The 27,483-nt window shown below is 62.8% G+C and overlaps 3 protein-coding genes across 9 annotated transcripts; 2 read left to right on the forward strand and 1 right to left on the reverse strand.

Moving 5' to 3' along the window:
* The first annotated feature begins 10 nt into the window (after nt 1-10).
* On the forward strand, nt 11-7,610 carry BORCS8 (BLOC-1 related complex subunit 8). The gene is made up of 5 exons (XM_035348179.1): nt 11-146; nt 1,252-1,364; nt 5,509-5,573; nt 5,972-6,079; nt 7,072-7,610. The coding sequence occupies exons 1-5, from the start codon at nt 110-112 to the stop codon at nt 7,112-7,114; spliced, it is 366 nt and encodes a 121-aa protein (XP_035204070.1). The 5' UTR covers nt 11-109; the 3' UTR covers nt 7,115-7,610.
* Nucleotides 7,611-8,211: 601 nt separating this feature from the next.
* Nucleotides 8,212-13,216, reverse strand: TMEM221 (transmembrane protein 221). Its single transcript, XM_035348177.1, has 3 exons — nt 12,728-13,216; nt 9,514-9,599; nt 8,212-9,216 (listed from the first exon to the last, which is right to left on the reverse strand). Exons 1-3 carry the CDS (start codon nt 13,027-13,029, stop codon nt 8,699-8,701), a joined length of 906 nt encoding a protein of 301 aa, XP_035204068.1. The 5' UTR covers nt 13,030-13,216; the 3' UTR covers nt 8,212-8,698.
* A 3,310-nt stretch (nt 13,217-16,526) lies between these two features.
* Nucleotides 16,527-27,477, forward strand: MEF2B (myocyte enhancer factor 2B). 7 transcript variants are annotated; one of them, XM_035348457.1, is made up of 9 exons: nt 16,698-16,837; nt 23,595-23,674; nt 23,869-24,072; nt 24,157-24,285; nt 24,374-24,539; nt 25,560-25,705; nt 26,169-26,280; nt 26,383-26,476; nt 26,998-27,477. In XM_035348457.1, exons 2-9 carry the CDS (start codon nt 23,621-23,623, stop codon nt 27,308-27,310), a joined length of 1,218 nt encoding a protein of 405 aa, XP_035204348.1. In that variant the 5' UTR covers nt 16,698-16,837; nt 23,595-23,620; the 3' UTR covers nt 27,311-27,477. The 7 variants fall into 7 exon arrangements, with proteins under 7 accessions (XP_035204344.1, XP_035204345.1, XP_035204342.1 ...); XM_035348453.1 differs by having other exon boundaries at nt 16,527-16,837; nt 23,595-24,072; nt 26,380-26,476; XM_035348454.1 differs by having other exon boundaries at nt 16,527-16,837; nt 23,595-24,072.
* Nucleotides 27,478-27,483: the final 6 nt, after the last annotated feature.

A 27,483-nucleotide genomic window follows, 5' to 3' on the forward strand; every position in this document is an offset into this window, starting at 1 on the left:
CAGGTTTTGGGGACGGGGGAGCGAAGCGGAACGCGTGCGGCGGGGGCTCGGTTCCCGGTCGGGGCGGGGAACGGCGGCACCGACGGAAGAGGAAGCGGCGGGAGCAGGCATGGAGGAGCCCGAGATGCAGCTGAAGGTGAAGAAAGGTCGGAGCGGCACCGGCAGCGCGGGGGGGTGGGTGGTGGGGTACCGGGACTGCTCTGCTGCACGGCCCGCGGGTACCGGCGCGGCCCGGTGTCGCCCGGTCGCGACAGGCCCGGTTACGATAGGGCCCCGCAGTAGCCGCTTATGTCGCGATAGGGCCCCGCAGTGACAGCACGCGTCGCGATAGGGCCCTGCGGGGCGGGAGGGAGGAGGGGAAAGCAGCCCGCGACGTGGTTGGCCGCGACGGGGCGGGGCGCGATGTGTCGCGACAGGGCGGGGCGCGACATGTCGCGACAGGGCGCGGCGGGCAAGGCAGGGGCTGGCGTTGGGTCGCGGTCGCCTTCAGAAGGGCGGCGGGGCTGCCTCTGTCGCGGCTCCAGCAGCTGTCGCCGGAACAAAAGCCCCGAGTGAGGGGGGACGGGGCGGAAAACGGGGCAGCAGCGCGGCGGAGTCGTTATAAATAAATACAATGAAATAACATAAAATAACAGAAAAGGTGCAAACCGAGGTAACCTCGTAAACCCGTGAGGTTTACGCAGCCGTCGGGGGGGCAGCTGAGGTGCAGGAGGGCCCAGGGGCTGGGGCTGGGCTGAGACTCGGAGCCCCCAGGCCACGAGGCGGCCAAGCCACCAGCCCCCCGCCGCTGCCCGCCGTCTCGTGGCCACCTCAAATTGCTCAGAAAGGGCCCCACGACTGTGGCCCGGTCCTCAAAACCAGGACAAAGCCGTGCTCGTGGACATCTGCTGGGGCCGGCGATGTCCCGGGACGATCTGTGTCCACCTGGTGCCCGGCTCGTGGCTGCGGTGTGGAGTGGGAAGTGAGCTGCCTGTCTGCGTTGCCTTCGCATCCTTGTTAACAGGCTGGAGATCCAAAATATTTGTTTTTTCTTGCTCTGATCTCTTTTTCCCTGGCACGGCGTCGCTTTTGGAAGCCGGGGCCTTTTCCCTGAGCGGCCCCCGCAGGGCGCTGAGCGGCTGTGGTGTGGGAGGCTGCAGCGGGCGCTCCCTGATCCCCCACGGCCTTCAGAGGCTCCAAGGGAGCCCCTCCAACCTCGCCTTCCTCCCCGTTACTCCCCGCTTTCAGTAACTGTTGCTTCTCTCGTTGCAGTCACGGACAAATTCACCGAGAGCATGTACGTCCTGGCCAACGAGCCCTCCGTGGCGCTCTACCGCCTCCAGGAGCACGTCAGGAGATCGCTTCCAGAGCTCGCTCAACACAAGGTGAGTCGGGCTTCGCTTCGGCCTCCGGACCTGAGACACAGCCAGACTCGGGCTCTTTTCCTGAGCTGCTACATCATCCCTATCCCACCCCCACTCGGGGAAGGAGGAAGGGAATCAGCCATGAGCTGCAGGACCCTGCTCAGCCCGAAATGGAGGGGCTGAGGGGGGGTTTGCATGTTCATCTTCAGACCCCGGGTGAAACTTCCCAGGCCAACCTCATCCCTGAGCTCCCAGCGCCGGAGTTACGTGCGGAGACAAAGAAAAATGAGCAGCCTGTCTCGTACGGGGAGGGGGGAGGAGGCAGACGTTAAATCTTATTACCCCTGGCTACACTGCAAGATTTTTATTTCCTACATAAAATAAGGAGGAGGGCGAGAGGAGGGAAGGGGGAGTGGGAAGAAACAAGTGCGAGGAGCCCACACAAGGCAAGGCAGGATAATGAATCGCATCTCACAGCTGTGTTCCTACTTCCCTCCAGAGCACGGAGCAGAGACACTTTAATGCCAGCCTTGTTGTCCTTCTCCCTCTTCTGCCAGTCATGATTCATTAGGAGTGATGTCTCATGAATAGATTACTGCTTCATGTCTATGCTAATGCACTGTCAGGCCCCATTTTTCACCTTTGCTTTACAGCCCTAGTTTCCAAATTAACCTGGATTGTGACACTTTATTATTCAATTATTTATTAACATTTTCTATACGTGTCTGCGTGCAGCGGTAGGTGCAGAGATGTGTGTGTACGTATCGCACACGCCGATGCGGTTGCATCACCGGGATGCAGGAGACGGGTTCCTAATGTTATTCCTGAGCTGTCGCTTGGCTTTCATTTAATCAAGATCGTCCTGGTTTCGGGGAACGTGTCCGGAACAAAAGGAAATTGAGCAAATTGTATGACAAGTCATGCAGAGGGAAGAGATCAGTTTCCATCACGGCACAGTTTGTAACGGGGACGGGGGCGAGGGGCCAGGCGGCAGCACAAATGGAAGTGACAGCCGAGCGGACGTGCTGGCCACAGAGCGTGTTGTTAGCGGGGTTTGCGCTGGGCAGGATCTCTGACAACCTTTGATGCTCTCATTTTCCCTGCTAGACATGCTCATCGGTTATCAGCTTGCTGCAGCCACCTCAGAGAGTTCTTTGCAACCCAAATTGCTGCTGGGATCCCCCCACCTTCAGCCTCCCAGCACCTCCTGCCCTGGGTGCTGGCCCCTGCGGCACGAGGAGGAGCGTGCCGTGCTTCCCGCAGTGACGGTGCAGGTCAGGGCAAAGCTTCTGAGCCTTTTTTTTTGGTTCCCACCTTTGTGTTTGCTAGTGCATTGATGTGGCGAGGGCTGGAAGAAAATGGTAAGAAGGTGATTTGTTGCAGCTGGAACAACGGGATGCAGAGCTGCGGGTGGTGACATCTCCTCCAGCCTCACCCGCTGCCATATTCATTTTTCAAAGGCTGCAGCGTCGTGGCTGGGAGCTTGCTCTCCTCCCTGCTGGCAGCCAGCGCCTTGCCTGCGCTGCCAAGCCGCTGCTACGGGCCTTGGGGTCAGATTCCCTCTGTTCTCCTCGAACCCGCTCTCATTTTCTCCCAGTTCCAGGCGAGGCAGTTTGCAGCCAACAGGCTGTGCCTGCCAAGCCCCTCAGCCCGGGCGGCCAAACCCCCGGGGAGAGGGACGTGCTCGGTGCCCTGATGGGGCCGTTGGCACGGCGGAGTGTTCAATTAGTTGGGGGGGGGATATTTTGGGTCGCTCTGCCAGAGCCCATCGGCTCTGCGGCAAGGGACTGGAACAGGAGGGCGTCAGCAGGGCTGCGCACCGTGAAAGCGCTGTCAGGTTTTATCTACCTCAGAGCGAAGGCAGTAGAGCAGGGTGGTTTTAATTCCTCGGAACGGAAAAGAAGAAAAAGGAGCGGTCCGCGCGGATCCGTTCTCGTGTAATTTATTCCCCAGGTGTAAGTAATGGATGAAGGAAGCAGGATTTATTGGTGGTTTCCAGCTCTCCTTCGGCCTTGCAGCAGCTCTTGTCGCCGGCTGGCAGGGTTCTCCCGAAACACCACAGCCTTTAAAACTCCCTGGGGATTAAAGCTAGGAAAAAATTGGGAGGGAGGGAGCCGGGAGGAAAAGTTGAGGCGAGGAGAAGGTCACCTCCACGCCTTTACAACAAGCAGCTTTCTTTGATTTGATTGAAAATCATCTTAATGCCTCCCTCACCATCTGAAACTCTCCAGGCAGATTTAGCACCTCGCTGATAAGCCGGAGCGCGATGCGAGGCCCTCGCTGCCTCCACGTGCCGTGGCTGCGCTGCTAAGCCCTGCTCCACACCAAGCAGCCTGTCTGCATTTCCCCTGGTCTTTGGAGAACTTCGATCTCCTCGTTAATTTACTGCCAAGCTGCGGTGATTTGTCATTAGTGCTGCTGTACGTTAATAGCTGGCTTTAGCTCTTAAACTGCATCCGAGGGCACATCCTGGGAATTTCAAGAAAGGACGTCAAGGAAAGATTAAGAAGTCAGGAGCTCTAGGGAGAGGCTTTTTGTTCCTAATTAAGGGCATAACATTCCCGGGAGGTGGTGGGAGTGCTGGGAATGGATATCACTGCCTCCGATACTGGGAAATGATTAAAATCTGCTGGTGCTCAGAAGCGGCAGGCCCGCGGAAAAGTGGCTGTAGGGAGCAGACTGCATCATCCCCACTTGCTCGTAGGAGCTCTGCAGCCACCGTCTCTGCCTTTCCAGTTTTGCCCCTGTGCCCTCACCCTGTGCTGGGCTTTGCAGGCCTGAAATTGTCCAGAAAAGGTGGAAGAAATGGTGCTGGTAATTTCTTACGTGGGGTCTCCTGCCCTTCGTGGGACAGAGCTTACTTTCACGAGGGCGGTCTGAGAGCGCTGCTGTGGTGCCGCATGCGGCTGAGCCAGCGTGATGCTGGGCTCTAAATGGTTGTTAAAGATCGTCTGGCACCTCTTGGAGCGAACAGACCGAGGAGCTGCAGGACATATCTGTGCCTTTTGCAGCTGCCTCTGCTCGCAAACCCTGCTCTCAACAACGGATACGGTCATGAAAACGTGATCGGACTGTGGAGCAAGCGCGGTCCCTGCAGGACGGCTCGTGGGGTTGTGAGTCCCGGGCCCAAGTACCCTCTCCTGCAGAGAACTGCCTAGAGCGCTGCATGTAGAGGCTTGTTTCTTTTGTGCTTTAAAGCTATGTGGTCAAGCGTCCTGATGTAGGACAGGCTTTGAACAGCAGAAGTGATTTTGGACGCGCTCCAAGCTCCTGCCCGACCTCCTTCAGTCACAAAAAGGGGCCCTTGGATTTCCTCTGCCTTGTAACTAGACCCAACAGAATAGACTTGAGAATTAGCTCCCATGAGAACATATTTTAAAGAGTGCCCAAGCTACTTAAGGACTTTGGAAATAGTTATCTATTGAGCTACACCTCTGAATCGAGCTGCGCTTTCATTGTAATTTGTGTATTCGCTTGGTTTTCCCTTTCCTTGGAGCTACAGCATGCGGTTACGTGCCTTGCCAGAACTGCGTGTCGTTCCTGAACTTGTGTGGAGTTCCCGGGGCTTCTTCCAGGCTCATGAAAAGAAGGGCACGGTGCTGAGCGCTGCTTGGGATCGGATAGCAGAGTTTCAGAGCAGACTGCAGGACCAGGAGGCTTGTGGCTGTGGTTCTGAGGAGCAGGTCTGATGAAACGAGAGCTTCCAGCGCTGCAGAATAAACAATTTTATCTGGTTTTGCGGGGGGGCTGGACGTGGTGGGAGCTGTTAGTTCAGATCCTGGACCAGGCCCACCAGGAGGTCTGATCTCGTTGGCACTTCCAGCCAGTCCTGTGCGCTCGGGCAGCTGCTGGCTGCTTGCAGCCTGCCTTACCGTGCCTCTTCGCTGCCTCGCGGGCACATCCGAAAACAAGGGCAATTTGGCCAGAGCATCCAAAGCGTCGGCCCGAACCAGTAGCCCTTCCAGAAATACACACGATAAACGTCTCTTTTAAATGCTGGGGCTTGGCACCCGGAGCCAGGCGTCGCAGGCTATCAGGCAGGAGACGGGATCCAAGCTCGGCTTCTAGTGAAAAGCAGCCAAAGTCCTCGGCAGGGCAGGGCTGGCAGAGCACACTGCTGCGTCTACCTGGTGCGTGCCCAACGCTGCCCGCTCTTCTCTTGCAGTCCGACATGCAGAGCTGGGAGGAGCAAAGCCAAGGAGCCATCTACACGGTGGAGTACGCCTGCAGGTACGGGCAGACCTCTCCAAGCAGGAGGGGCGGCGCTCAGCGGCACGGCTTTGGGGCTGGAAACAAAGCAGCCTGCGCTTCGCTGGCACCTTCCTGGCGTGAGCCGGGAGGAAGCGCTTGGGGTGGGCGGCTCAGGGTGCAGGCAGAGCTCTCCGAACCTCGGGGGCTTCGCTTCGATGAGATGCCCGCTCTTCCCCACTTGTGTGTGCAGTGCAGAGCTGCCAGGCTCCTGCAGGAAATCCACCCGCTACCTATTTACTCTCTGAAGCTGCAGAGCACTGCCTAAAGCTGAGGTTTCTTCCTGACAGTCCTCTCTACCAAGGCAGGGGGCTCTGAATCCATGCCACGTGTGGAAATACTAACCAGTCCTCCCCCCTCCATCCCCTCTCTGCTTCCAGTGCCATAAAGAACATGACGGACAGCAGCGTGTACTTCAAGAGCATCGACAGCCTGCTCAAGCACGCCATCGCCATGAAGGATCAGCTGAATGCTGCTCAGGGCCGCAGGTAGCAAGGGGCTTGGCGCCGACCTGCCCGTTTATCTGCCCGTTCTGGCTCACAGAGGTTCTGGTGGTGTAACCCAGCCCAGTACAAACACGCCAAGCGGTTATCTCAGTAATGGCATCCCAGGCTGTTATTTATAAGAGCGTGCTGCTTGCCTTCCAGTGATTTTTCTGGCTCTGTTTGCCATGGGAAGCAAATAATCTTGTTTACAAAAAGGGCAACTGGAAAATAATTTATTTCCTTATTTAACAAGGGTTGTTTGGTTCTGTAATACATTAAATATTTGTTGTGGTAAAGGCATTGGGAGTGTGATGATGCTACTGAGATGGAGTAGGCGAGAGGCTGCCTTTGGTGCTCTGTCATCTATGTGGCTTTTTTCGGAGGAGAGTCCCTTAGAGATTAGTGGTGCTGACAGATGTGGCAGAAAGATGATGCATTTTTGTATGCCTGCAGTTGAGCTACAGCTACTAAAACATCTTCCAGCAGATTGTCTGAGTCCAGTGTATTCGTCTCTCCCGAGAACTGTGTTGGGATTGGAGTCTGACTGCTTAGGGGTGAGGAGACTCCCAAATACCCATGCTCACCACGAGCAGTTCTAAATGCCCGTCCCCGATAAAGCCACCCCAGCAGACAAAGCGCCTCCGTCCCTGCAGAAGGGCTCTGCTTCAGACACTTCTGGTACAGGTTCTGCGTTTTCCCGGCTGCCCGTGCAGCGGGGTCGCGCTGCGCAGCCCTAACAGAGCATTTTTAGAGTTGTTTTTTGGTTGGTTGTTTTTGCGGTGCTGTGGCTGTGACCATTGCTGTCTTGACACCCATGGGAGCTGCTGTGTGCTGCTCCTTGGCCTGCACAGCACGCTGAAGGGTGTGCTTGTCTAAGCAGCTCTCCCACTCCGAGCAGCGAGGCTTTATTTTAGGGCTCCCCTGGTTCTTCACATTCCCGTGGGTGCTGACGTCCTGCCTGCCTGCTGGACATGACTGTCTCTTTCTTTTCACAGCACTGTTGCCCCACAAGCCAAGAATCCTCCAGCTAGTTCCTGATTTCAGACAAGACTGGCTGTCCTCTGCCTTCTTCTCCAGCCCAGCTCCGTGCTCACCGACCACGTGGAGGAATAAAACCTTCCGCTCAGCCTGTGAAGCCGCCCAGAGGCCTGCCTGCCTCGCTCTTCCCAGTAACGAGGTGCTGCGCCTGAGCAGGCAAATCCCACTCCTGGGGTCAGGACTGCCTGTGTGGGGCAGTCTCTTTCCACGCTGTTCTGCAAAAGGGAAACGGGGTGGTTCTGCGTTTGTCCTTTCCAGTTCTTTCTGATGGCAGACTGCTACGAGGCATTTTTCTCTCTACCTCTCGGCCACAGAAGTATCTCAGAAAAACTAGGTCTTGCTTTCAGTATTTGGTAGGTGGCTGTGTAAGGACTTAATGTAGGCACACTTCAGCTTTGTTCGGGAGGCATTCTGCGAGGAGAGTTTCTCGTGTGTGTGCCAGGAAGTGCTGAATTTGGTCTTAGTGAGAACAATAATAAAAAGGCAAAACAAGTAAGTTCTGTCTCAAGCCTTCCCCTCTCGCTCGGCTCAGGCTGGGGGGTCTCGGAGCCTGCTGGCTCTGCTTGTTTCAAAGGGCACGGAGCAAAACAAAGACACGCAGAGCTGGAGCCTTTCAAGTGAAAAAGAAACTGTCCTGCTCTTCAAACAACTTTGGACTTTCTTCATCCCTTGTTGAGCACTGTTAATCTCTCTTGGAACCAGCAGTTCTGTTCTGTTGAAGAATTTCCCAGAGATGCAGGGATCAAAGCAGTGCCAGACTCAGTTTCCAAAGAAATGTTCTGCATTGTGCTCAGGGCACCAGGTGTCTTTCAGGACAGTAACACGGAAGGTGAGAGGATCTGTTTGGATCGGTGGCTTCCTTTTGCTCCCTGAAATACTCTGCTGACTGCTGGATGATGAGGACTTGGGGAAGAACCAAGCGTGCTGCTGCCCTGGTCCTGTGCAGGGCTGCAGTGTCGATGCAAACCCAGTCCTGGACCTCGGGTCTCAGCCCTGACACTTGTCACTGCTCTCAAGGTGGCATCCAGGGAATCCCCCGTGAGGTTCCCCAGCGCTGAGCAGAGCCAGGGCCCTGGGCAGCGAGCTGTGTCCTGCTCAGAGGGTCGAGGTGCCGGTGCCCGAGCAGGAGGCCTCTCTGCCACCTCACACCCACTCTCTGCAACCTGCAGACTCCTCTGGCTCCATCTCACTTGTTGCTCCTCCATCGCCTCTCCTGGTTTCTTAACACCTGGCTGCAGGGAAGCCCTCGGGTTGGTTGTATGAGCTCTTGGTGTAGTGTTGGCTTCTGGGGATAGAGGACGGAGGAGGAAAATGGGAGGGGACAGGGAAAGAGGTACAGGCAGTGAAAGAAAGCTGGGATCTGCTGGGGAAGGAGGGTAGGTCTGCTCCTGGACCAGGTCCCCTCGCTCCTCACGTGTCTTCGAGAGACTGGGAGCTGTCTTCTGGTGTCTGCAGGAGGGCAGGGGGTGGAAAATCAGCCACCCCCTGGTCTGACGAGGCTCCTTGCCGCAGGGGTTGAGACGGGACCTACGTTAAGCTCTAAACAGAGATGCAAATCCTGGCCCTGGCGCCTCCAGCCTCCACTCACACCAGCGTCGAGTCCTTGCCCGAGGCTCCAGGTTTGCGCGCCAGCACGTTCCTCATCTCGTGGGTGACGCCGTTCCAGGGCTTGCCCTGTGCCTGCAGCAGGGCCGACTCTGCCGACAGCGTCCTGTGCGTGCGGGGCAGGTTGTAGCTCTCCTGCTCGGAGCGAGCCCCGGGGCTGCCCGACGAGGTGAGGTTGCTGCTGGCTGGGGATCCCAGCTGGGGTTTGCGCTCCAGGAAAGGGGGGAAGGAAAACTCCCGGTGGATTTCGGGCCGGGGTCGGGGAGCGGCCACGTTCTTGTTGTTGAGGTCGCCGGCGGGGGCTTCGCTGTGCTGGGCAGAGTCGTTCTCGTACAGGGTGTGAGAGACCTCGGGGCGGCTGCGGCGGGAGAGCTGGGAAGCGCGCACCAGGGCGTGCGTCACCGTGACCAGCAGGACGATGATGCCGGAGGAGAGGATGCAGGCGCTGGCGATACCGGCCTCGAGTTCGAAGAGCAGCAGCATGTAGATGGCAAGAGCTGGAAGGGAGAGTGCAGCAGACCGTAACCAGGGTAAGGACTCAAGGGATGCATCTGACCTGTAAAAGTTCAGGCCAGGAGAGCCCCGTGAGGGCTGGTCACTGAGAACAGATCTCGCTACAGGAATGAGCTGGCGGTGCCATTTGCAAAGCAAACCCGATGCTGGAGTGGAAACTTGGCAGCTCACGAGCACTCAGCGACCGGCACGGAAGGCACGGGCTGGGCTGAAGCTGCACGAGCCCTGCTGGGATGATTTTCCCCCACGCTGGGCTGTGCTGGTGGGACACGAGCACTTGCCTGTTAGGTAGACCGAGACCCCACAGCAGAACAAGCCGATGGCGGCGTGGCGAACCGTCCGGCTGTCCAAGAGGAACCAGTCTGCCCTGCAAAACAGGTGAGAAAAACGCTTTGCTGGTCTCAGCGCAGGAAAAGCGCCGATGCCGCGGCCCCTGCTGAGAAACTGAAAGGCTGGTTTTGCATAGAGAAAAAGTTCAGGGGCAGGTCAGGAGCCCAAGGAGCTCTGCGGAATTGGGGTTTCCCCCAGGCCGCTGGGCTGCGTTGTTCCCACTCTGGAACAGATCTTGAGGCGAGTTGAATTTTCAAACTTTCCCTGCCTGGTTCTAGCTGTGCTTCAGAAACCAGGTGGGACAGGTTCACATGGCTCAGGGCTTTTTGCAGGTGATTTGTCCTTGTTCAGCAAACCCTGAAGAGCAAGCTGGGAACAAAAGTGAGGCAGCAAGCCCGTTTCCCCCTCAAAGAAAGAGAGAAAAGCAAACTGCGGCGCATTGAATTAAGCAAGGCCAGGTTCTCTCTTCAACCTTGGGATTGGATTTCTTTGCTCAGCTCAGATTGCAAGCCTTTTGTCCGGAGGGGGCTCGCTATTTGAATTGTGCCTAAAACACATGAAAAGACCAGCTCCTTTCCAGCAGGGCCTTTGTTCCGCGTGCAGCACCGACCCCTGCGCCTGCTGCGCTGCGGCCGAGGCCACGCGCTCTCTGTGGGCACGGTCTCGGGGCCAGCCCCAGCCCACCACCAGCTCATCCCGCTGCTCGAGCACCTCCAGAGCCAGATCGCAGTGCCAAGCCTCGGTCCTGCCTCGCTGGGCCCTGGAAGGCACTGCTGGAAGTCCCCAGAGGGCTCTTCTGCCGGTGAGCAGGATGAGGGCATGGCGTAGCATGGCCGGGGCGCAGGCTGGAGGCGACGTGGAGCCTCAGACACAAAAATGCCCCAAGAGATGTGGCAGGGCCACGATGCAGGAAAGCCACAAAGAGCCCCCCAAAGCATCTGGCCGTGCTAGGGGTGCACAGGGCACCGCTGCTCCTGCCGGCACCTCCAAAACTCCCAGGAGCTGGTTGGAAATCCACCCTGGCATGGAAGCACCGGCTCACCCGGCAGCAGCACGACGGTCCTGGCAGGATCGGCCCTCGTGATGCTCCTCCGCCGCCCCGTGGGACGAACGAAGCAGCCAAGGGACGCCGTGCCCTGTCCCCGTCTCCCCCCAGGAGTGTCCCAACCCCGTCCCCTCCTCCTGGCCTTGCTGTCCCCATCGCAGCCAGGAGCCGTTAATAGAGCCTGGACCCGCTCCTCGCTGCCCGGCGGGGAAGAGCAGCTGCTTTGTTTTATTAATTACCTGAGTCGGGGAGGGGGGGATTAGCGGGGAGGAGAAGGACTTTGTTTGGAGCTGGCTCCGACCATTGAGCGCGGCGCTGAGAAGCGGAGCGGTAATGCAGTGTGACAGCCCCAACGTGGGAAAGGTCCCTGGGACGTGAGCGGGTCCCCTAATGAAACCGGCGGCCGGAGGGGCCGGGGCAGCTCGGCCGCGAGGGGACGGCACCAAACGGCGTCCGGCATCGTGGGGGAGAGGGGCTGCGTCCCACCACTGCCTCCTGCCCCAGGTTGTGCCTGCAGCTTGCAAACAACCACCCCCACGTCCCAGGATTTGTCCCTTTTCTCCCCGAATGTGACTGTAAGCCTCAGCTCGCAGCTGGGGAAACTGAGGCACGGCCAGCCCAAGCGATCTGCTCGATGCCAGGCAGGGGGGTGCAGGTCCAAGGCTCCTGCCCTGCCCTTTGCAAGCTCCAGCCTGCCTGAGCCCCGCACGGCCAGCAGCAGAGCCAAAAGCAGCCTCTTACTTTGCAGGGAGGAGAGCACAGGAGCATCATTTAAAGCCAAATTGTTTGGGAACAGCTCTGCTGCTCGGTGAAACGCATCGGCAGGGTCCACGGCCGTGCGTGAGGGTTGCTCTGACCTGGAGCCCTTGGCCAAGCCGCTGCCCCCTGAGGTACGGGCTGTCCCGCGGCCGGCACGCTCCCTCCCTGTGCTGTGAGCTGGCATTTGGCTGCCTGATTAGCGCCCGTCCTGCCTCGCTCTTAGGGCTCCCAAAAAAAGAACGGCGCCACTTCCACAACAAGCATTTTCCAGCCCAAATCCGTACCGAACCTCAGACAAGTTCACAGCCCATGGGGAATTTTCGGCTCCAAGCTTTCCAGCAGGAGCTGAGCTCCCACAGAAAGCGAGGTTTCCTCCAGGAGCTCCGTTTTGCAGAAATATTTTGCTCTCCTTCGCTAACCAGCACGTCAGCCTCGCTTGCAAGGCGCCGAGCGGAGACGTTGCTCACTTGCTGGGGCCGTGGCGCACGGCGTTGGGCATCACAAGTTGTGTCTGGGCAGAGCTGTTGAGCCTTTTCCCTTTCCTCTAGCTGAGTTTTGACTTGCCCAAGGCAGGGCAGTCCCAAAATGATCCCGCGGGGACCATGGCGTGAGGGACCCCCACGCACAGACCAGTTTCCACCCAGACGCGTTTAACTGCCAGCATTTGTGAGCTGCTGGGGGCGGGGGGGGCACCACCAAAACCCAGCAGGTGCCCGAGGAAGGAGAGAGGAATTGCTTTGGGGAGAGCTTTGCAAGTGTAAACCTGCTGGTAACAATTAAATCAACACGTGTCTTGTGGTTAATGAACCTGGGCCTACGGTCATTTGGGTGCTGTGCCAGCAGTGCCCCAAAGAGCCCAGCTCTGCGCAGGCACAAATCTGGGGTGGCTGCTGGGCACCCCCTGCGCTCCCCCAAGTGCAGACCCCAGCACAAGGGCTCAGCTTGCACTCGGAAGGAACCGGGGAAATTAAATCGGGTGCCTCGGTGCAGCCAGGTGGATGGGTGGCTGCAAACAGCCGCTCAGCACAGCTCCACGCTGAATTCAAGGGCCATATTTCCATCCCCCCGGGCTTATCAGCCAGAGACAGCCCCGCTTCTCGGGCTGGCACGGCATCGGTGGATGAACTTTGTGATATTGAAGTGCTCAGCGAGTGCCAGCAGCGCCGTCTGCTCCCCAAAACCACCACGCTCAAAGTCCCCGCAGCCCCCTCGGCTGCTGCCCCCCCACCCCCGGGCCAATCAATAACCGGGGGGGGGGGCCCCCCCCCCCCCCCCCCCCCCCCACCCCCGCGCGGCCCCCCCCCCCCCCCCGGGCCCCCCCCCCCGTCCCCAACCCCCGTTCCCCCCCCCCCCCCTCTCACCGGTCGGGCCCGAGCTGCCCCCGGCACAGCTCGGTGCTGAAGTAGCCGTGGAGGAGGCAGAGCAGGAGGCAGCTCACGTTGAGCACCAGGCAGAGCGCGGCCAGCACGGCCGAGACCGGCAGCAGAGCGGCGGCCGCCGGCTCCGGCAGCGCCCCTCGACCGGCACCGGGACCGGGACCGGGACCCGCTCGCCCCGCCGGCAGCTGGAAGATGAGGCTGGAGGCCAGCAGGGCCATGGCAGCGGACAGCGTGCCGAAGAGCAGGAGCACCGTCAGGGCACGCTGCGGGTAGGAGGATGGCATGGTGGCACCGGGAACCGGGACGCACCGGGAACCAGGAGGCACCGGGAACCGGGAGGCACCGGGAACCGGGGAAGCACCGGGAACCGGAGGGTACCGGGATGGCAAAGCCGCTCCGTGCCGGGGGAGCTCCGTGCACCCCCAGTACTCTCGCAGCCGCCCCGGGACCGAGCTGCTGCCCCGCCGGGCGTGCGCCTCACTCCGAGCGCCGCTGCCCGGCCGGGGCGGGCCGGGGCGGGCCGGTCCTGCCCCCCGGGCCGGCCCCTCGCCAAGGGGGGTGCACAGCCGGGCCGTCCCGTCCCCCCCCCCTTCCCCGGCCGGGACCCCCGGCTCCGCCCGCATCCACCTCTGGAGCCGGTGGAGGCTTGGAGAGGGCAGGAAAAGGGAGGGGGCTCCGGGGACAGATGGGCAGGAGGGTGCTGGGGGGGACCACACCAGCATCCCTCTGCTCCCCCCCCCCTCCCGCTGCCCCCCCGGGTCTCCCATTTCCCACACCCCCGGGAAAATCCTCCCGGGGGAAGGGGATGCTGCCAGGGCCTGATCCTGCCCCCCTCCCCCCGAGAGGTGCTTTGGGCCTCCACCTGCAGTGCAGGCCTCCTCGCCAGGTCGGGGGGGGGGCACCCCAAATATATTCCTGCAAGGCTGAGAAAGGGCCGGCGAAGCGCTGCCCTGCCGTCAGCACGAGTTTCCCGTGCCTTATAAATACCCTGGGAAGCAGAAGCACATCGTCCTCTGGGAACGGCCGGGAATTGCCCTCTGCTGTGCTCTCCCTCGGGGGGGTTTGTGCTGAGTGCCCCCCGCAGCCCCATTCTGCGTGCCCCCTGCCAGGAAGGTTACCCGTTATTTTGGGAAAATTCACTCTGCGGGTCCTCATTATTCTGGGAAGACGCCGTGTCCTCGGGAGCAGTGGGGAAACTGAGGCAGAGCTTCCCCACTCAAGCCCACAGCCCTCAAAGCAGCGATTTCCCACACGCACGGGACAAGGGGGACATCGGGGTCGCGCCTTTCCGTGCACGTCCCAGGCACCCTGCCAGGGCCAGGCGGATGGGGACGGGGACCGGGTATGACCCGGGCTCCTCCAGCCTGGTATCAGCGGGGGCCTGGCTGTGGGATCTGGGCAGGCGACCTTTCCGTCAGGGCTGCGCGTCTCGCGTGGGTGGTTCCCGCTGGCACCCTCTGCTCCAGCCAGAGCCGCACGGGACACGGGGCTATTTTGGACGCTGGTGTTGTTGGCCTTGGCAGGCAGCACGGCTTTGGCTCCCTGCTCATTTCCAGCCCCGCTCACATTTTTGGCTGTGCAGGATGTTGGTCCCCAGCCCCGTGTCGCTGGCGCTTGGCCCAGGGTCCCCGAACCATCGCCCGGTGCCGGTGTCCCCGTCTCCTCGCTGTGTCTGGGAGAACGATGGGGCTCAGCCGCACCCCATGGGCTGCTCTGTTTGGGGTTCAGCCTGGGGCACCCAGCAGCAGCTCGGGCTCCCCAAAACCCCGGGATTTTGGGGCAGGAAGGGCCTCAAGAGGGAGCTCAAAGCTTTCGAACCTCCAGCCTGGAGCTTGCCGGGAGCAGCCGGGCAGAGCCTGGGCACCTCCTGACCTGGGGTGGTCCGGGCAGCCTTGCACCCAAAAAGGGGGGTTGGCCGCTGCGGATGGAAGCACTCTGGGCCAAGCTGAACCCCAAGGGACCCCAAAACAAGGGCAAGGGCCGGGGAGGTCCCATGGTCTGGATGGACAAGAGGCCACCCTGTGTGTCCCCAACCCCTCTCCGGGACAGGAGGGGACACCTGGACACATGGCAGGCAGAATGCCGCTCTGCCGATTCCCTCGTACTTCTGCTCCCCCTCCCTCCTCCTCTTCAGGATCAATTAAGATTATGAGCAGGGCTAATTAACAGTCTGCTAATTGCACTCTGAAGCCCTCTATAAATCATTAGCTTTAAAAACAGCTCTGAGCAAGATGTCACGTCCTTTCTGCCTGTGTGAACTGTGCAGGAACCCCGATCCAGCGAGCCCCCGTCTCCCCAGCCCCTCTGCCCAGGGACCAGGACCGGACCCCCGGCGTGGCTGGGGTGTAATGACATGAGTGTGTGTCCCCCGGGGCTGTCCTGGGAGCTCATTTCCAACGAGCCCTTGCAAACCCCTTCCCACTGCTGCCCTGGCAGCTCGGCTCACGTGGCGAGAGCTGGGGAGTTGCATCAGTTCCCCCTCGCCGCTGTAAACACGGCGCTCCCCGTGGGATGAGCAGCTCCCGGGCAGCCCTCGGCATCCCCACCCCGGTGGCAGGCGGTGACCTCTCCGGAGCTGATCTGGGGGTCTGGACCAAAATCCGGGGTCCATCGGTGTCCCCCAAGCCCAGGCTGGCCACGGGTTTGTCACCACGCGGCGGAGCAGCAGCTCGCTTTGCTCTGCAGAGTGCACGCCGGGTCGCTCTGCGCCGGTTTCGAGCTGCAGGATCCACCAACACGTGCATCCTCCGCGCCCTGCTTGAGGTGGCCCGGCACGCAGCGGGTTTCTGCCGCGTGCCCCTGCTGGGGACGGTGCCAGGAAATCACAGCTGGCTTGTCCCAGGTCTCACCGAGCCCCTGCCTGACGTGAGGGATTTGCAGCTTGCCTTGCAGGCGCTGGGTTGCTTTTTATTTTTATTTTTTATTGTTTTTTCAAAGCAGGTCCCCGGCAGCTTGTGGGGTGCGTGTTGAGGTTTCGCTCAGCGTCCCCGGCACTTCCTCGCAGCCTCCCTCGTGTTATGTCACTGCGGTTCACCGGCCCCCGCTTTGGTTTCCAGGACCACTCGCTGCAGGGTGGGGATGGCCGAGCTGAGCAAATGCAGCAGCGGCCACGGCTGGCGTCTGTCCCAGCCGGTGTCTGTCTGTCCCTGCTGGTGGCTGTCCCTGCTGGTGGCTGTTCCGCCTGTCCACGGGGCCAGGGACAAGCCCCTCGCAGGGCAAAACATTTCATTTATAAACATAAAAGATAAAAAAAAAAAAAAGGGAGTGAGTGCATTAACTGTTCCGTTTCTGAGCTGGTGATTTATTTTTTTTTCACCGTGGTTTTCCCGAGCCCCCCACGACCCAGGGGACCGGGTTCAGGCACCTCCAGCCCCACGGTGGATGGATGTGTGGGGAGCGATGCTGGGGGGTCCTGGGGATCTGGTATGGGTCAAACCCAGAGCCTGGCCCTGAACCCATCCCCGGGGAGCCTCTGCTCAGCCCAAACCTGTACCCCTGCAGTGAGGGCACAGCCACCCCCTAAATCTCATGCCAGCCCCAAATCCCCACCAGCCCCACACCTTCCCCCATAACACCCCCCAAATCCCATCCAGAATCTCCCCCCAGCCCCAAATCCCCAAATCCCCACATTCTCCCCCATAAGACTCCCCCAAATCTCTCCCCAGCCCCAAATCCCCACATCCCCCCCCCAACACCCCCTTTATGCCGCCCCCCCCAGGACCCCACACCCGCCCCGTGCCTGCCCGCAGCCCCCCAAACCCCAACCCTTAGCGCGCGCCCCGCCCCTTTTCCCTTCGGGGGCGGGGTTATGCAAATCACCCATACCCTATCCTCCAACGGGAAGAGAGCCCGGCTGCTCTATGCAAATTTCCTAGCGGAGGGGGCGGGGTTATGCAAATGCACCGGCGCGGCTGGGGCAGGCGGCGGGCAGCGCGCGGCTCCCGGCACTCGCACCGGCACCGGACCGGCACCGGCACCGGCACCGGACGGCGGCGGCGGGGCCGCACCGGGGCCGGGCCGGCTCCGCTGCAGCGCCGGGCCCCCGTGGCCGTGCCGGCGGGGACTTACCGAGGACAAGCAGCCGGTGGCCAGGTGCGTGGCCCGGGCGGGGAGGGGGGGGTCCCGTGCGTACCGGGACGCGGACAGTCCCCGATCCCCTGTGGGGAAGCCGGTCCTGGGTGGCAGCGGGGCAGAGGGCACTGGGGGGTGCCGGGCTGGGTGTGGGGGGGTTCCAGCCGTGTGCCCCCAGCCCCGTGCCCTTTCCCCAGCCCCGCGTGGCGGCAGCCCCGCAGTGGCCTCCCCGTCGGGGCGCACGGGTTGGGGGAGCGGGGCCGGTCCCGGCTGGCCGGGGGGTGCCGGTGCGGCCGGGCCGGCGCCCTGCGGGCTGCCCTGGGCACGGCGGAGCCCTGGCCCCCGCCCCGCCGTCTAGGGATGGAGCGCTATAAAAAGCCTGCGGTTTGCGCTGCGCTCGGGGCGGTTATTTTTACTCGTGTCTGTGCAGAGAGGAACGCCTGGGTTTAACCCAAAAGTGCAGCCTGGAGGGCAGCCGCCCTGCCCCGGCACTGCCATCCGCATAAGCCTGGTCCCCAGCACCCCTCTGCTGGGCCTTGGGTGGTGGGGGCGAGCCCGCTGTGCAGAGGGGAAACTGAGGCACGGCACGGCCGGGCTGCCTGCTGGGTGCTGGCACAGCACCGGGACACCCTGGCCCCGCCGTAGCACCAGGGCCTGATCTCCCCGTTGCTTTGCTGGGACGTTGCACGGCTCTGGAAGGATTGTAGCTCAGTTTCCTCGCTGCTCCCAAGCAGGGATGCCACCCGTGCATGGCTCTTCCTTGCCAGCGCGTGGCATTTCCAGCGCGTCCCAGAGCACGTGAGCCTCGCTCCATCGCACGTCCCCGTGGGGAGAGTGAGGTGGATCCTCTGCCGGGTCCTCCTGACTGCCAGCAAGTCCCCGTCCCCGGGGCTTTACTCTTTTAATGAGAGAAAGTTTCCCAGAGCTGCTGGCTGTGGAGATGGGGTTTTGCGGGTAATGAATTAACTCGGCAGCTGGCAGGTGAGCCGGAGGGCAGGGACCTGCCTCGATCGAAGGCTCCCCAGGGAAGGCGATGGGCTGCGTCCCCCTGGCCCATGCACATCCCTTGGGACGTTGGGTACCGGTCCTGTTGGGAAGGGAGCCAGATCCTGTCCCTTTGCCATGTTCCCAGCTGCCAGATGGACAAGCCACACAGGTCGAGGGGAGGCCTTTGCAGCTCAGGGTGTGGGGTTTGGGGCACAGATGCGGGCCCTAGGTCTGATTTAGGACTTCAAATCCTCCTGCTTGCCTCCAAGTCTTGGGCACTGATGATACCTCGGTGCCAAGAGCAGCAGTGGGGGTGAAAAGCAGGCGTAGAAAACTTTGCACAGGGCAAAGGAGAGGGATTCCTGCTTACACCCAGTGGGACGCATCCCTGCAGCGGCGAGTCAGACATGCTGAACCACGGCGGGGGTCATTTAAACCCAGAAGCAGGGGGAGGATTCATCTATTTTGGGACCTTTGGATTTCCCTCCTCTTCGCAGCAGGACTGCCAGGAGCAAACCAGGTTTGTAACCCCCCGCAGCCCTAAGGCCACGCGGATGGGCTCAGGCGAGCTGGCAGCACCTTGTGGTTGCCCCAGCAAACCCCCCAACAGCAAACGAGTATCATTTCCCGTATTACTGCCCAGCTGCAGCGAGGGGCAGCCCAGCCCTGCAGGAACAGCGTTTCTACCTGGGGCTGCTGCTGGCAGCATTGCCAACCCCGAGCCAAAAAGGTGGCCCAGGCCCCAGGGAGGGTTGGTGTGTCCGTCTGTCTTTCCAAGGAAAAGAGCCGCCTCATTTTTCGGGGCCATTGCAATCCTTCCTCCTTCCACACAGTCATTTTGGAACCGAAAAGCCTCCGCCCATCGCTGCGTTTCGCCCAAGGGGCCGGGCGCTGGTGGGACTTTCGCTCTGTGTCACCCCCAGCGGGGCTGGATCCAGCACGGGGCTGGGGCTGGACGGTGCCCAGGTCCCCCCCCAGGTCCAGCCCCATCCCGGATTTGGCTCCGAGGGATGCAGGGCGATGCCGTTGATCAAGCCCCACGCTGCAGAAGCGGGCAGAAAAATGAATTTTAATTGTCCCCGGGGATTTTGCATGGTGCTGGGGTGGTGCTTGGTGTGTCTGTGTTTCGGGGCTCAGTTGACTGCGTATGTATGAGGAGGAAGGTGTTCAGTGCAAGCAACTCCCATCCCCAGCTCCCTGATGGCCCCAGGGGGTCCCCAAGCCCCTCATCCCCCTGGGTTCTCCTTTTGCCTGCTTCCCAGCCAGCTCCTCCTGCTTCCCCGCACCACTGGCCCGCTCTGGTTTATACTGGTTGATTGCTTAAACAACCCATAAAAAGCAGAAGGACCTCTCGCCCCCCCTGCAGCAATGCTGCTAAACTTTGACTTTTCCCTGCGCCAGCCTTGGGATGCACCACGAGGCCCCAGCACCTCCGGTCCCCAGGGACCAGGGTCACATCCCCAGGGACCAGGGTCAGGTCCCCAGCACAGGGCAGGGAAGCTCCAGCCGGCGATGGATGCAGCAGCAGTGGTCCCCATGCCCTGCATCTGGCTGTGGCCAGGGGTCTGCGCAGCCCCGCTTTGAGCCCGCTGCCCTCCCAGCCCCTGCGAGGCCAAGCTCACGTCTTATCCCAGTGAAGGATGCGATGGGAACTCTCCGGCCCACTTTAATCGATGTTTTCCTCCATCAAAACGCCATTTGGAAGCCACCAAATGCAGGCAGGGGGTATTTGCTGGCTGCTTTCCTCCCCCTTTTCTACCTGCAGGCCCCCAGCGTTTCCAGATTTGCAACAAAATCCCCGTTATTTGGTGAAAATGACCTCGTTTGCCCAGTTTCTACATTGACGCCTCGGTGTCCCATTGGAGAGGGAGAGCAGGAGGTGGGACGATGAAGCACTGGGGAGCTCAGAGAGGCCCTGGCAAGAAGTGTCTGCTCCTTGTCCCTTCCTTGTGCCTGGCACGTCGAGGCTCTGGACCCAGGGGCCAAGGCCACGTCCCCTCGGGTCAGCAGTGACCGTCCCTTCCCTGCCCCTTCTCCCCCTGTGTCCTGGCTCCAGGCACAGGACGTGGCTGCGCAGCTGCCCCCCCTAATAACTGCCCCATCAGCTGTCCCCAGGCTGAATTTGGGGAGAACTTTCTGCATTTAGCAATTTTGGGGGCACTCTGAGATCGAGAAAGATGCAAAAGCCCCGCACACAGCCCGGCACGATGCGCCTGCTGCCCGGTACCGTGCCCGGTGCCGAACTGCACCGGTCCTCGCAGCGGCACAGCCGAGCCCCGTGGCTGCCCTGGGGCTCTGCTGCAGCTCATGGAAAAACACGCTGCTCCCAGGGGGCCGATCCGGCTCAGCGCGCTAATTAGGAGAGCGGATAGGAAGTTTACACACTCCGCCGTGATGCAAATGACCCCTAAAGATGCACAGGAGCCGGGGAGTTAATTATAACCCTGGCTGCAGCCGGAGGGCTGGGGCGACACCTCGCTGCGCTTCCCCGGCTGGCCGAAGGGACGGATCCTGGCCAGGGGACAGCTCGCAGGAGCTGGGTGGACGCGAGCCGGGTGCGTGCGAGGGAGCAGAGAGCCGGGGCTAAAGATACGCAGGCGTGGGAGGGAGCGGGGGCCGGCGGGACGCCAGGCAGCGCGGGGAGCTTCTGGCCAGCACAAAGCATCTCCTCTCCTCAACCACAGGTGGGGCAAGGCAAGCGGGCTCTCTTTCTGGCCTGGTGTGGAGCAGAAGCTGGGTTCAAGGGCTGCAGAGCTCTGCTTGGGGGGTTTGCTGGGGCCCCCAGAGCCCCTTGTGAGCTCAGGGAGCTCCTTTCCTGAGTCCCCATTGCGTCCTCCAGGTCTGAGGTCTGCAGCGGTGAGCCCGTTGCGGGTGCTGGGTGCTGCTCCTGTGGCACCGTGGCGCTCCCTTGATGCTGTCCCCGGACGTGGGGACAAGGCTGGAGGGATAGAGGTGACACCGCGCCACTCGGTGCCATCCCCTCGTGCCCGTCACGGCGGAGCTGCGATAATCGCCTGCAGCACTAATGCCGCTTATCGCCTTATCGCCCGGGCGCAGCAATTAAAACCCGGACCGAGAGTCCTCCCCCCACCCTTCCCAGCCCTTAATACCTGCCGGGGGGGGGGCACGGGGGAGCCGAGGCGCCGGTGCTGTGCCGCACTGCGGTGTCCGAACCCCGGCAAGCTTGGGGCAGCCCTTTTGGAGGCGTAAAACCAGAATGCCATCACCGGCGGTCACCAAAATGCCATCCCCGGTGCCCGGCGGTGCCGGGGCTGCGCGGGTCCCCGTGGGTCCCTCGTGGCCGCGGTGGCCGCGTGGCCGGGGCGATGCCCCAGGAGGACCAAACGGGGCCGAGCGCTGGCTGCCGTAATAATGAGCTGCTCGGGGAGGCGGCTGATGAAACCACCCCGCGTGTTGCACGAGGCCTTGCTGCGCCCTCAGCCCCTGTGCAGGGGACCAGAGAGAGGGGGGAGACCGGGGGGCCGCACGCGAGACCAGCCCCAGCACGACCCCATTTCCCCCGCCGCAGCCCATCCCGACGGCGCTGTGGCTGCCGCTTCCTTCTTGCTCTCGCGCCTCGCCTCCCCCCCTCCACCTGCTATTTTGGGATGGGGCCTCCGCAGCATCGTCCTGGGGGTTCTGGTACCCCCCAGGGGCTCCGCACCATCAGCCTAAGGGTGCTGCGGGGTCCCTACGTGCCCTGCTTGGGTGCACGGGGGGACGTGGCAGTCCCAGGGGTACCCCTGTCCCCTGCCATGGAGCAGCGCGGGTGTGGGGGGGACACGGGGAGTTTAGGGCCAGGCGCACCCTTGCAGGATCAGTCCCAGGGGTGTCGGGACCCTCTCACCCTCAGCTTCCCACCTGCGAGCACAGATGGAAAGCGGGGTGCTGGAGCAGGGTTTTGGGGTGCCGCAGCACCCGAGGGATGGCGGTGCCGGGCAGGGGGGGGGTCCTCGCCAGCATTTTGTGGCCCTGCTGCAGACGGGCTTTGCCTCCCCAGCACCTCCGAGCGCATACAGCACGGCCTCTCCTCCGTGCTGAGGTTTGTGAACCTTTAAAAAGAAACCCTCGGGGCGCAGCTGTGCTGCGCTAGCAGGGGAGCGGGGGGCTCGGGGCCGGCCTTGGGGCCGTGCAGCGTCTTCTGGCCAAAAAGGGCCAAAGCAGGCTGCGAGCACAGCCCCCAGGGGAGCAGCTCGTGTTTCCGCGCCTTCGACGGAAAATCGTGGGGTTGGGGTGGGCAGGTGAGAGCCGAGCCCCCGCAAATGCACCTGGGGATGCCCCGTGCCGTGCCGCAGGTGTCCGCACCGGGAGGGCAGGATTGGTCCCGGCCACGCGCGGGCTGCTGCAAGGTTTGGGAAAACCTCTGCGCTTTCACCAGGGAACTGGCGGCTGCTTTTCCCAGCAGGGCCGTTCCCCGCGGGGCTGGGGTGGTCTCATCACCCCCCGGTACCTTCGCGCCGTGCGTGGGCCCGGGGACGCAGGGTGGCAGCGGGGCCGTGGGAACGGCAGCACGATTTCCTTCCATAAATTAAAATTAGTTTTGATCAGCTAAATATAGCAGCTGAGCAAGATGGTAAATGGCAACGTGCTTGAGAGAAGGAAGCGGGACAGGCTGGGGCACTGGGGGAGTGAAGGGCTGGCGGTTCCCCAACCTGTACCGGGGCTGATCCCTGCCATGGGGGCTCGAGGGGGTCTCTTGGGGATGCCCGGGGACATTTGGGGAGCTTCGTCCCCTGGAGACCTGCAGCAGTGTCCGAGCCCCACCGGCTTCCCAGGCCAGCTCTTGCCCCATGGCCATGGCTTGGGGTCAGCGGGGACTGAGCTGGCCCAGGGCTGCCCCCAATTTGGGGCGGATGCGAGGGTCCCGCTGGGAGCACGGTGATGCCAACCGTGGCTCCGTACCAGGTTTCCATGGCACCAAGCCCCCCGGCATCATCCCAGAGGGATTTTGGGGTGTCTAGTGCTGGGGGACAGCAAGAGGAGCCCTGGCTGTGTCCCCGCGGTGGCAGCGGGGTGCCACAAGGGCCGGTGCCCGGTGCCGGGCTGCAGCTGGGGGCTGGCACCTTGCAGCGGGGCTGGGCTCCGGGGTCCCTTGGCCCCTCGCTCTTCCCATCACCGCCTCACGTGGCACCAGGAGGTGGGTGGTTTCGCTTTGCTGTCTCCTCGTACAGCCACTTCCTGACCTGCGAACGGCTGAGGTCAAATTTAGTCTGTTCGCATTCAAGAAAAAAAAAAAAAAAAACAACACACACACAACATTGAACCTAAAAACAGCCCCTTTGTCTTAGCGAGGACCCTCCCCGCGGCCAGCCCAGCCTCTTTTGTGACCCCCCTCCCCATCAGCCCCATCCGCTGGTAAAAAACCCCCGGCGAGGGCGAGCGCGGGGCAGCGTCGGCGCAGCTTTGAGATGCCAAGGCTGAACCCACGCTCCCGGCAAGGGACCTGGGATCGTGGCACTGGGGCCCTGCAGCCAGCACACGCAGGTGCCGGGGGGCTGCCGGGGGGCTGCCGGGGGGCTGCTGGGGGACAGGGGTGTCGGAGATGGGGCCGTGGGGCCAGCTGAGCAGAGCAAAGGGGAATTTTCCCGCCTGCCCCAGAAGAATTTCCCAGTTTTTTTGGTATTTTGAGGGGTTTGACGCTCTTTGCGGAAAAGCTGGGAAATGCCACCGGGACCAAAACTTCCTCTGAAAAGTTATTTTTTTTTTTTTTTCAGCAAAGCTTATTTTGGCTGGCGGTGCGGCGAGGAGGCACCCAGGAGGTGCTCACGGGGTTTCTCTCTCTCTCTTCCAGTCTCCCTCCGAGTCTAGGAGTCAAAAATGGGCCGGAAGAAAATACAGATCAGCCGAATACTGGACCAGCGGAACCGGCAGGTAGGAGGAGAGGGGACGAGAAGGGGCGAGGAGCCGCGAGGCTGCGGAGGGACGAAGGGAGGCGAAGCCGCTCGGCCCCCAGGGGCGTCGGATCCTCCAGAGCCTGGAGATTTTGGGTGCCGGGGGGTGGAAAGGAGAGGGCAGCGGGGCCGTGGCGGTGGCACTGGGGCAGCGCCGTGTCCCCTTCCCTCCAGGTGACCTTCACCAAGCGTAAATTCGGGCTGATGAAGAAGGCGTATGAGCTGAGCGTGCTGTGCGACTGCGAGATCGCCCTCATCATCTTCAACAGCACCAACCGCCTCTTCCAGTACGCCAGCACCGACATGGACAAGGTGCTGCTCAAGTACACGGAGTACAGCGAGCCCCATGAGAGCCGCACCAACTCCGACATCCTCGAGGTAGCGCTGGGGGGTGGCGGGGAGAGGGGGGGAGGAGGGTTCGGGCAGGGCAGGGGACCCCGCTCACCACCCCGCTCCCCGCAGACGCTGAAGCGCAAGGGGCTGGGGCTGGACAGCCACGAGCTGGAGCTGGACGAGGGGCTGGACGCCGGCGAGAAGATGCGGAAGCTGAATGAGGGCATGGACCTGACGGTGGCACGGCCCCGCTTTTACGTGAGTCGCCGCCACAGCACGATGCTGGGGGACAGGAGCCGTGTCCCCAACCCCAGCCCTGACCCCAGCCCTCTGCTTCGCCCCGCAGAGCCCGGTGCCGCTGCCCGAGGCATCCTACGGCAGCTCCCCACCGGCCGGCGGTGACGGAGCCCTGGGCAGCACCAGCAGCTCCCCGCAGAGCCAGGGCCGCCCGCCCGCCTTCAAACCATCAGCACCGAAGCTCTCGGGGCGCTCTCCAGGACCGATGCCCCCAGGTAGGCTCAGATGTCGCCCGGCTGCATGTGGGTGGCATCGCAGCGGGGACAAGGTCCCCCTCGACGACCACCTCGCTGGCCCCGTAGGGATTTTCCAGGCCGGACGCCGCATGCAAAGCTCCTCTCACAGCATCTCCTGGGGATTTACCGGGAGCGGGGCAGGGGCGGGCGCGTGGGCAGGTAGCGCCGCCGCAGCTGCGGAAACGCCACCAGCTTCTGGCCTCCCTCCAGCTGCTTCCTGCGCGCTGCTGAGTCACGGCCGCCGCGCACCCAGGTGGCCCCGGGCACCCCGCACCCATGACTCGAGCTCCCTCCTGTGCGGCAGAGCTGGAGCTGGGTGCGAGGGGCTCTCCCTGCCCGGTGAGGCTGGCACGGGACTGGGTGCTGCTGGGTGCTCCCCAAGCTTCTGCCACCCTGGGGCTGGGCAGCGAAAAAGGGGCCAGAAAAAATTGATGTGGCTGTGGCTTGACCAGTGGAAACCCCCCAGGCGGGTAGGAGGTGGCACGGGGGTGGCCGAGCCATGGGTGGCTTTGCCACAACCAGGATGGGCTGAGCCGCCGCGGCTCGGCGCTGCTCCCGGTGCAGGATGTGGGCACGCAGCGGGCCCACCTTGGACGGCTACAACCTGGCCGGGGAGGTGGCGGTGCCACAGGATGTCCCCCGGTTCCGCGGGGAGCTGAGCTGCCAGGGCTACCCGCAGCGGGGTCCGGACGGGGAGCTTTGCACCCTGCTGGCTCCTGGGGCCAGATCCGGCCGTCGCCTTCGTTTCCGCTCGCAGCGCGCGGCCGTGGCCACAGCGGGCCGGGGGTGGCCACCGCAGCCCAGGTGCGCCCAGGGCCGCGCGCAGGATGTGGCTTCGTAGGAGCGCGGCACCGTGCACGCACGCACGGGCACCCACGGGGGACGAGGAGGGCACCGGGGCCACCGGCTGCAGCCTCGGGGACCCCTGAGGATGGGATACCAATGGTTGCACATCCTTCGGTGCCACCCGTGCATCCTCCTGTCCCTCTGTCCGTCCAGGTATCGGCTACCCCCTCTTCCCCCCTGGCAGCCTGAACCGAGCCCTGGCCACCAAGACGCCGCCGCCGCTGTACCTGGGAGCCGACGGCCGGCGCGGCGAAGCCCACGGCAGCTTGGCCGGCAGCAGGAGCGGTGGCAGCGTGGCGGTGAGTGACACCAAGGGACCCTGCAGCACCTGGGGACAGCGCTGCTGGGGGGAGCCCAGCCCCAGAGTAGCCCCATAGATTCAAGACCCCAAATGTGCAGCCCCCAGCTTTTGGGTCTCCAGGGTGCTCCTGATGGCTGGGGGACAGTGCCAGGAGGATGCTCGGTGGCCTTGTCCCCACTGTGTCCCCTCCCCAGCTGTGAAACCATGGGAGGGGGTCAGGGAGGGGTCCCCTGCTCCCACCCAGCCTTTGGCTCACTGCAGCCAGGGGGGTACAGAGGTGCCTCCCCCCCAAACTCAGCAAGGAGCTGCCCTGATCCGCTCCCACCTCCTCTTCCTCCTCCAACACCGGGGCTTTGCTGTGGTGCTGGGGAGGGAAAGGGAGCACCACAGCCCCCCCCACCGGGGGGCTCAGCAGCACAAAGCCTGACCGGGGGGGGGGGGGGCATCTTCGCATCCCACAGAGGCCTCTGTACCCCGGTCTGCAGACCCTGAGCCCCGTGCTTGCACCGGGCAGCGCCGGCGTCCCGAACCACAGCCTCTCTGGCTTCCCCTTCCTCGCCCCGGCACAAGCGGGTAAGTCCTGGCCCCATGCCCCAGGAGGGTCGAAGCCCCCCAGCCATGCCCCCGCCCTCCCCCCCCGTAGCTCCTGCTCACTTTTCCCCCCCTGCTCGGCAGAGTACGGGGCTGGCGAGGCCCCGCCACCCCCTGGCTTCCTCCAGCCCGGCCCCCCGGCTTCGTGGCAGCCCCCGCGGGACATGGCAGCGCTGGGGTAAGGACCGCCACCGGGCTGGGGACACGGGACAGCAGGGGATGGGGTCTGGCAGCGGGGTGAGGGACGGGGGGGGGGATTTAGGGTTGACCCTGCCTTTTGGGTACCCAAAACACAGCCTCACCCCATCCGGTTTCACCCCCAAACTGGGGCGCACGGGGACAGGCTGGGAACCCTCCCAGCCACCCAGTCCCAGCCCGTCCCACCGGCAGCGGAACCTATTTAAAGCCGAATTTGCCCCCTGGGGACCTGGTCCCCGCGTCCCCCCCATCACACACCAGGCTCCCAGCAGCCGTGCCAGCGTGTGGGTGGGTGGCAGCTTGGGAAGCGGGTGCTGCAGCCCCCCCAGCGTTGCTCGGGGGCGAGGAATTGGACGGAGCCGGTGCGTGAGATGAGTTGGGAGGATCTCAGCCCCTCTTGGGAGGAAGGGGGGGCACGAAACTGGCTTCTTCCCACCCCGTGTGTGTCGGCCAGGGGTGCTGCATGGGGACACCTGTCCTCACCCTCCCTTCTCGCCCCAGGACCAGTACCAGGATCGTCCCCGCCGAGGATGCGGCCCCCGGCAGCTCCCCGCAGCACCACGCCATCAGCATCAAGTCGGAGAGGGTCTCGCCGGGGCTCGGCTGCCCCTCGGGCACCCCGCAGCCCCCCCAGGGCAGCCTGGCCTCCCTGAGCGAAGCCTCCCGAGGCTCCGGAGACCTCCAGCCGCGGGACGACTACGCCAAGGGCTATCCCTACCCCCTGGCCCCCCCCCGGCCGCTGGCGGAGGAGCAGAGGGTCACCGTCCCTGTCCCCCCGCGGCGGGCACAGGCTGCGGACGGGTGGCAGAGATAGCGAGGCTGATGGGGTGCAGGGCGAGCCGCCCCCCGCTTCCACCCCATCCCCGGATCCCCGAGGAGCCCCCCCCCGGCCTCCCCAACCCCGGGGGCTTCCCAAGGGGTCGTGGCCCCAACGCCGGGGCTGCAGTTCCCAGACTCCCCCCTCCCCACCCCAGTGCCCCTCCCTGA

This window comes from Oxyura jamaicensis, chromosome 28 (genome assembly GCF_011077185.1).
Source record: "Oxyura jamaicensis isolate SHBP4307 breed ruddy duck chromosome 28, BPBGC_Ojam_1.0, whole genome shotgun sequence".
In the NCBI taxonomy this organism is placed as follows: Eukaryota; Metazoa; Chordata; class Aves; order Anseriformes; family Anatidae; genus Oxyura; species Oxyura jamaicensis.

Coding starts and splice junctions, on each gene's coding strand:
- BORCS8 (XM_035348179.1), top strand. CDS start 110: ATGGAGGAGCCCGAGATGCAGCTGAAGGTGAAGAAAG. Junction 1,365..5,508: donor CAGAGCTCGCTCAACACAAG/GTGAGTCGGGCT, acceptor CTTCTCTTGCAG/TCCGACATGCAGAGCTGGGA. Junction 5,574..5,971: donor ACGGTGGAGTACGCCTGCAG/GTACGGGCAGAC, acceptor CTCTGCTTCCAG/TGCCATAAAGAACATGACGG.
- TMEM221 (XM_035348177.1), bottom strand. CDS start 13,029: ATGCCATCCTCCTACCCGCAGCGTGCCCTGACGGTGCTCCTGCTCTTC. Junction 9,600..12,727: donor GGGCAGCTCGGGCCCGACCG/GTGAGAGGGGGG, acceptor CCTGTTTTGCAG/GGCAGACTGGTTCCTCTTGG. Junction 9,217..9,513: donor GGTCTCGGTCTACCTAACAG/GCAAGTGCTCGT, acceptor TCTCCCTTCCAG/CTCTTGCCATCTACATGCTG.
- MEF2B (XM_035348451.1), top strand. CDS start 16,554: ATGCAAATCACCCATACCCTATCCTCCAACGGGAAGAGAGCCCGGCTG. Junction 16,838..23,594: donor GACAAGCAGCCGGTGGCCAG/GTGCGTGGCCCG, acceptor TCTCTCTTCCAG/TCTCCCTCCGAGTCTAGGAG. Junction 26,477..26,997: donor CGGGACATGGCAGCGCTGGG/GTAAGGACCGCC, acceptor TTCTCGCCCCAG/GACCAGTACCAGGATCGTCC.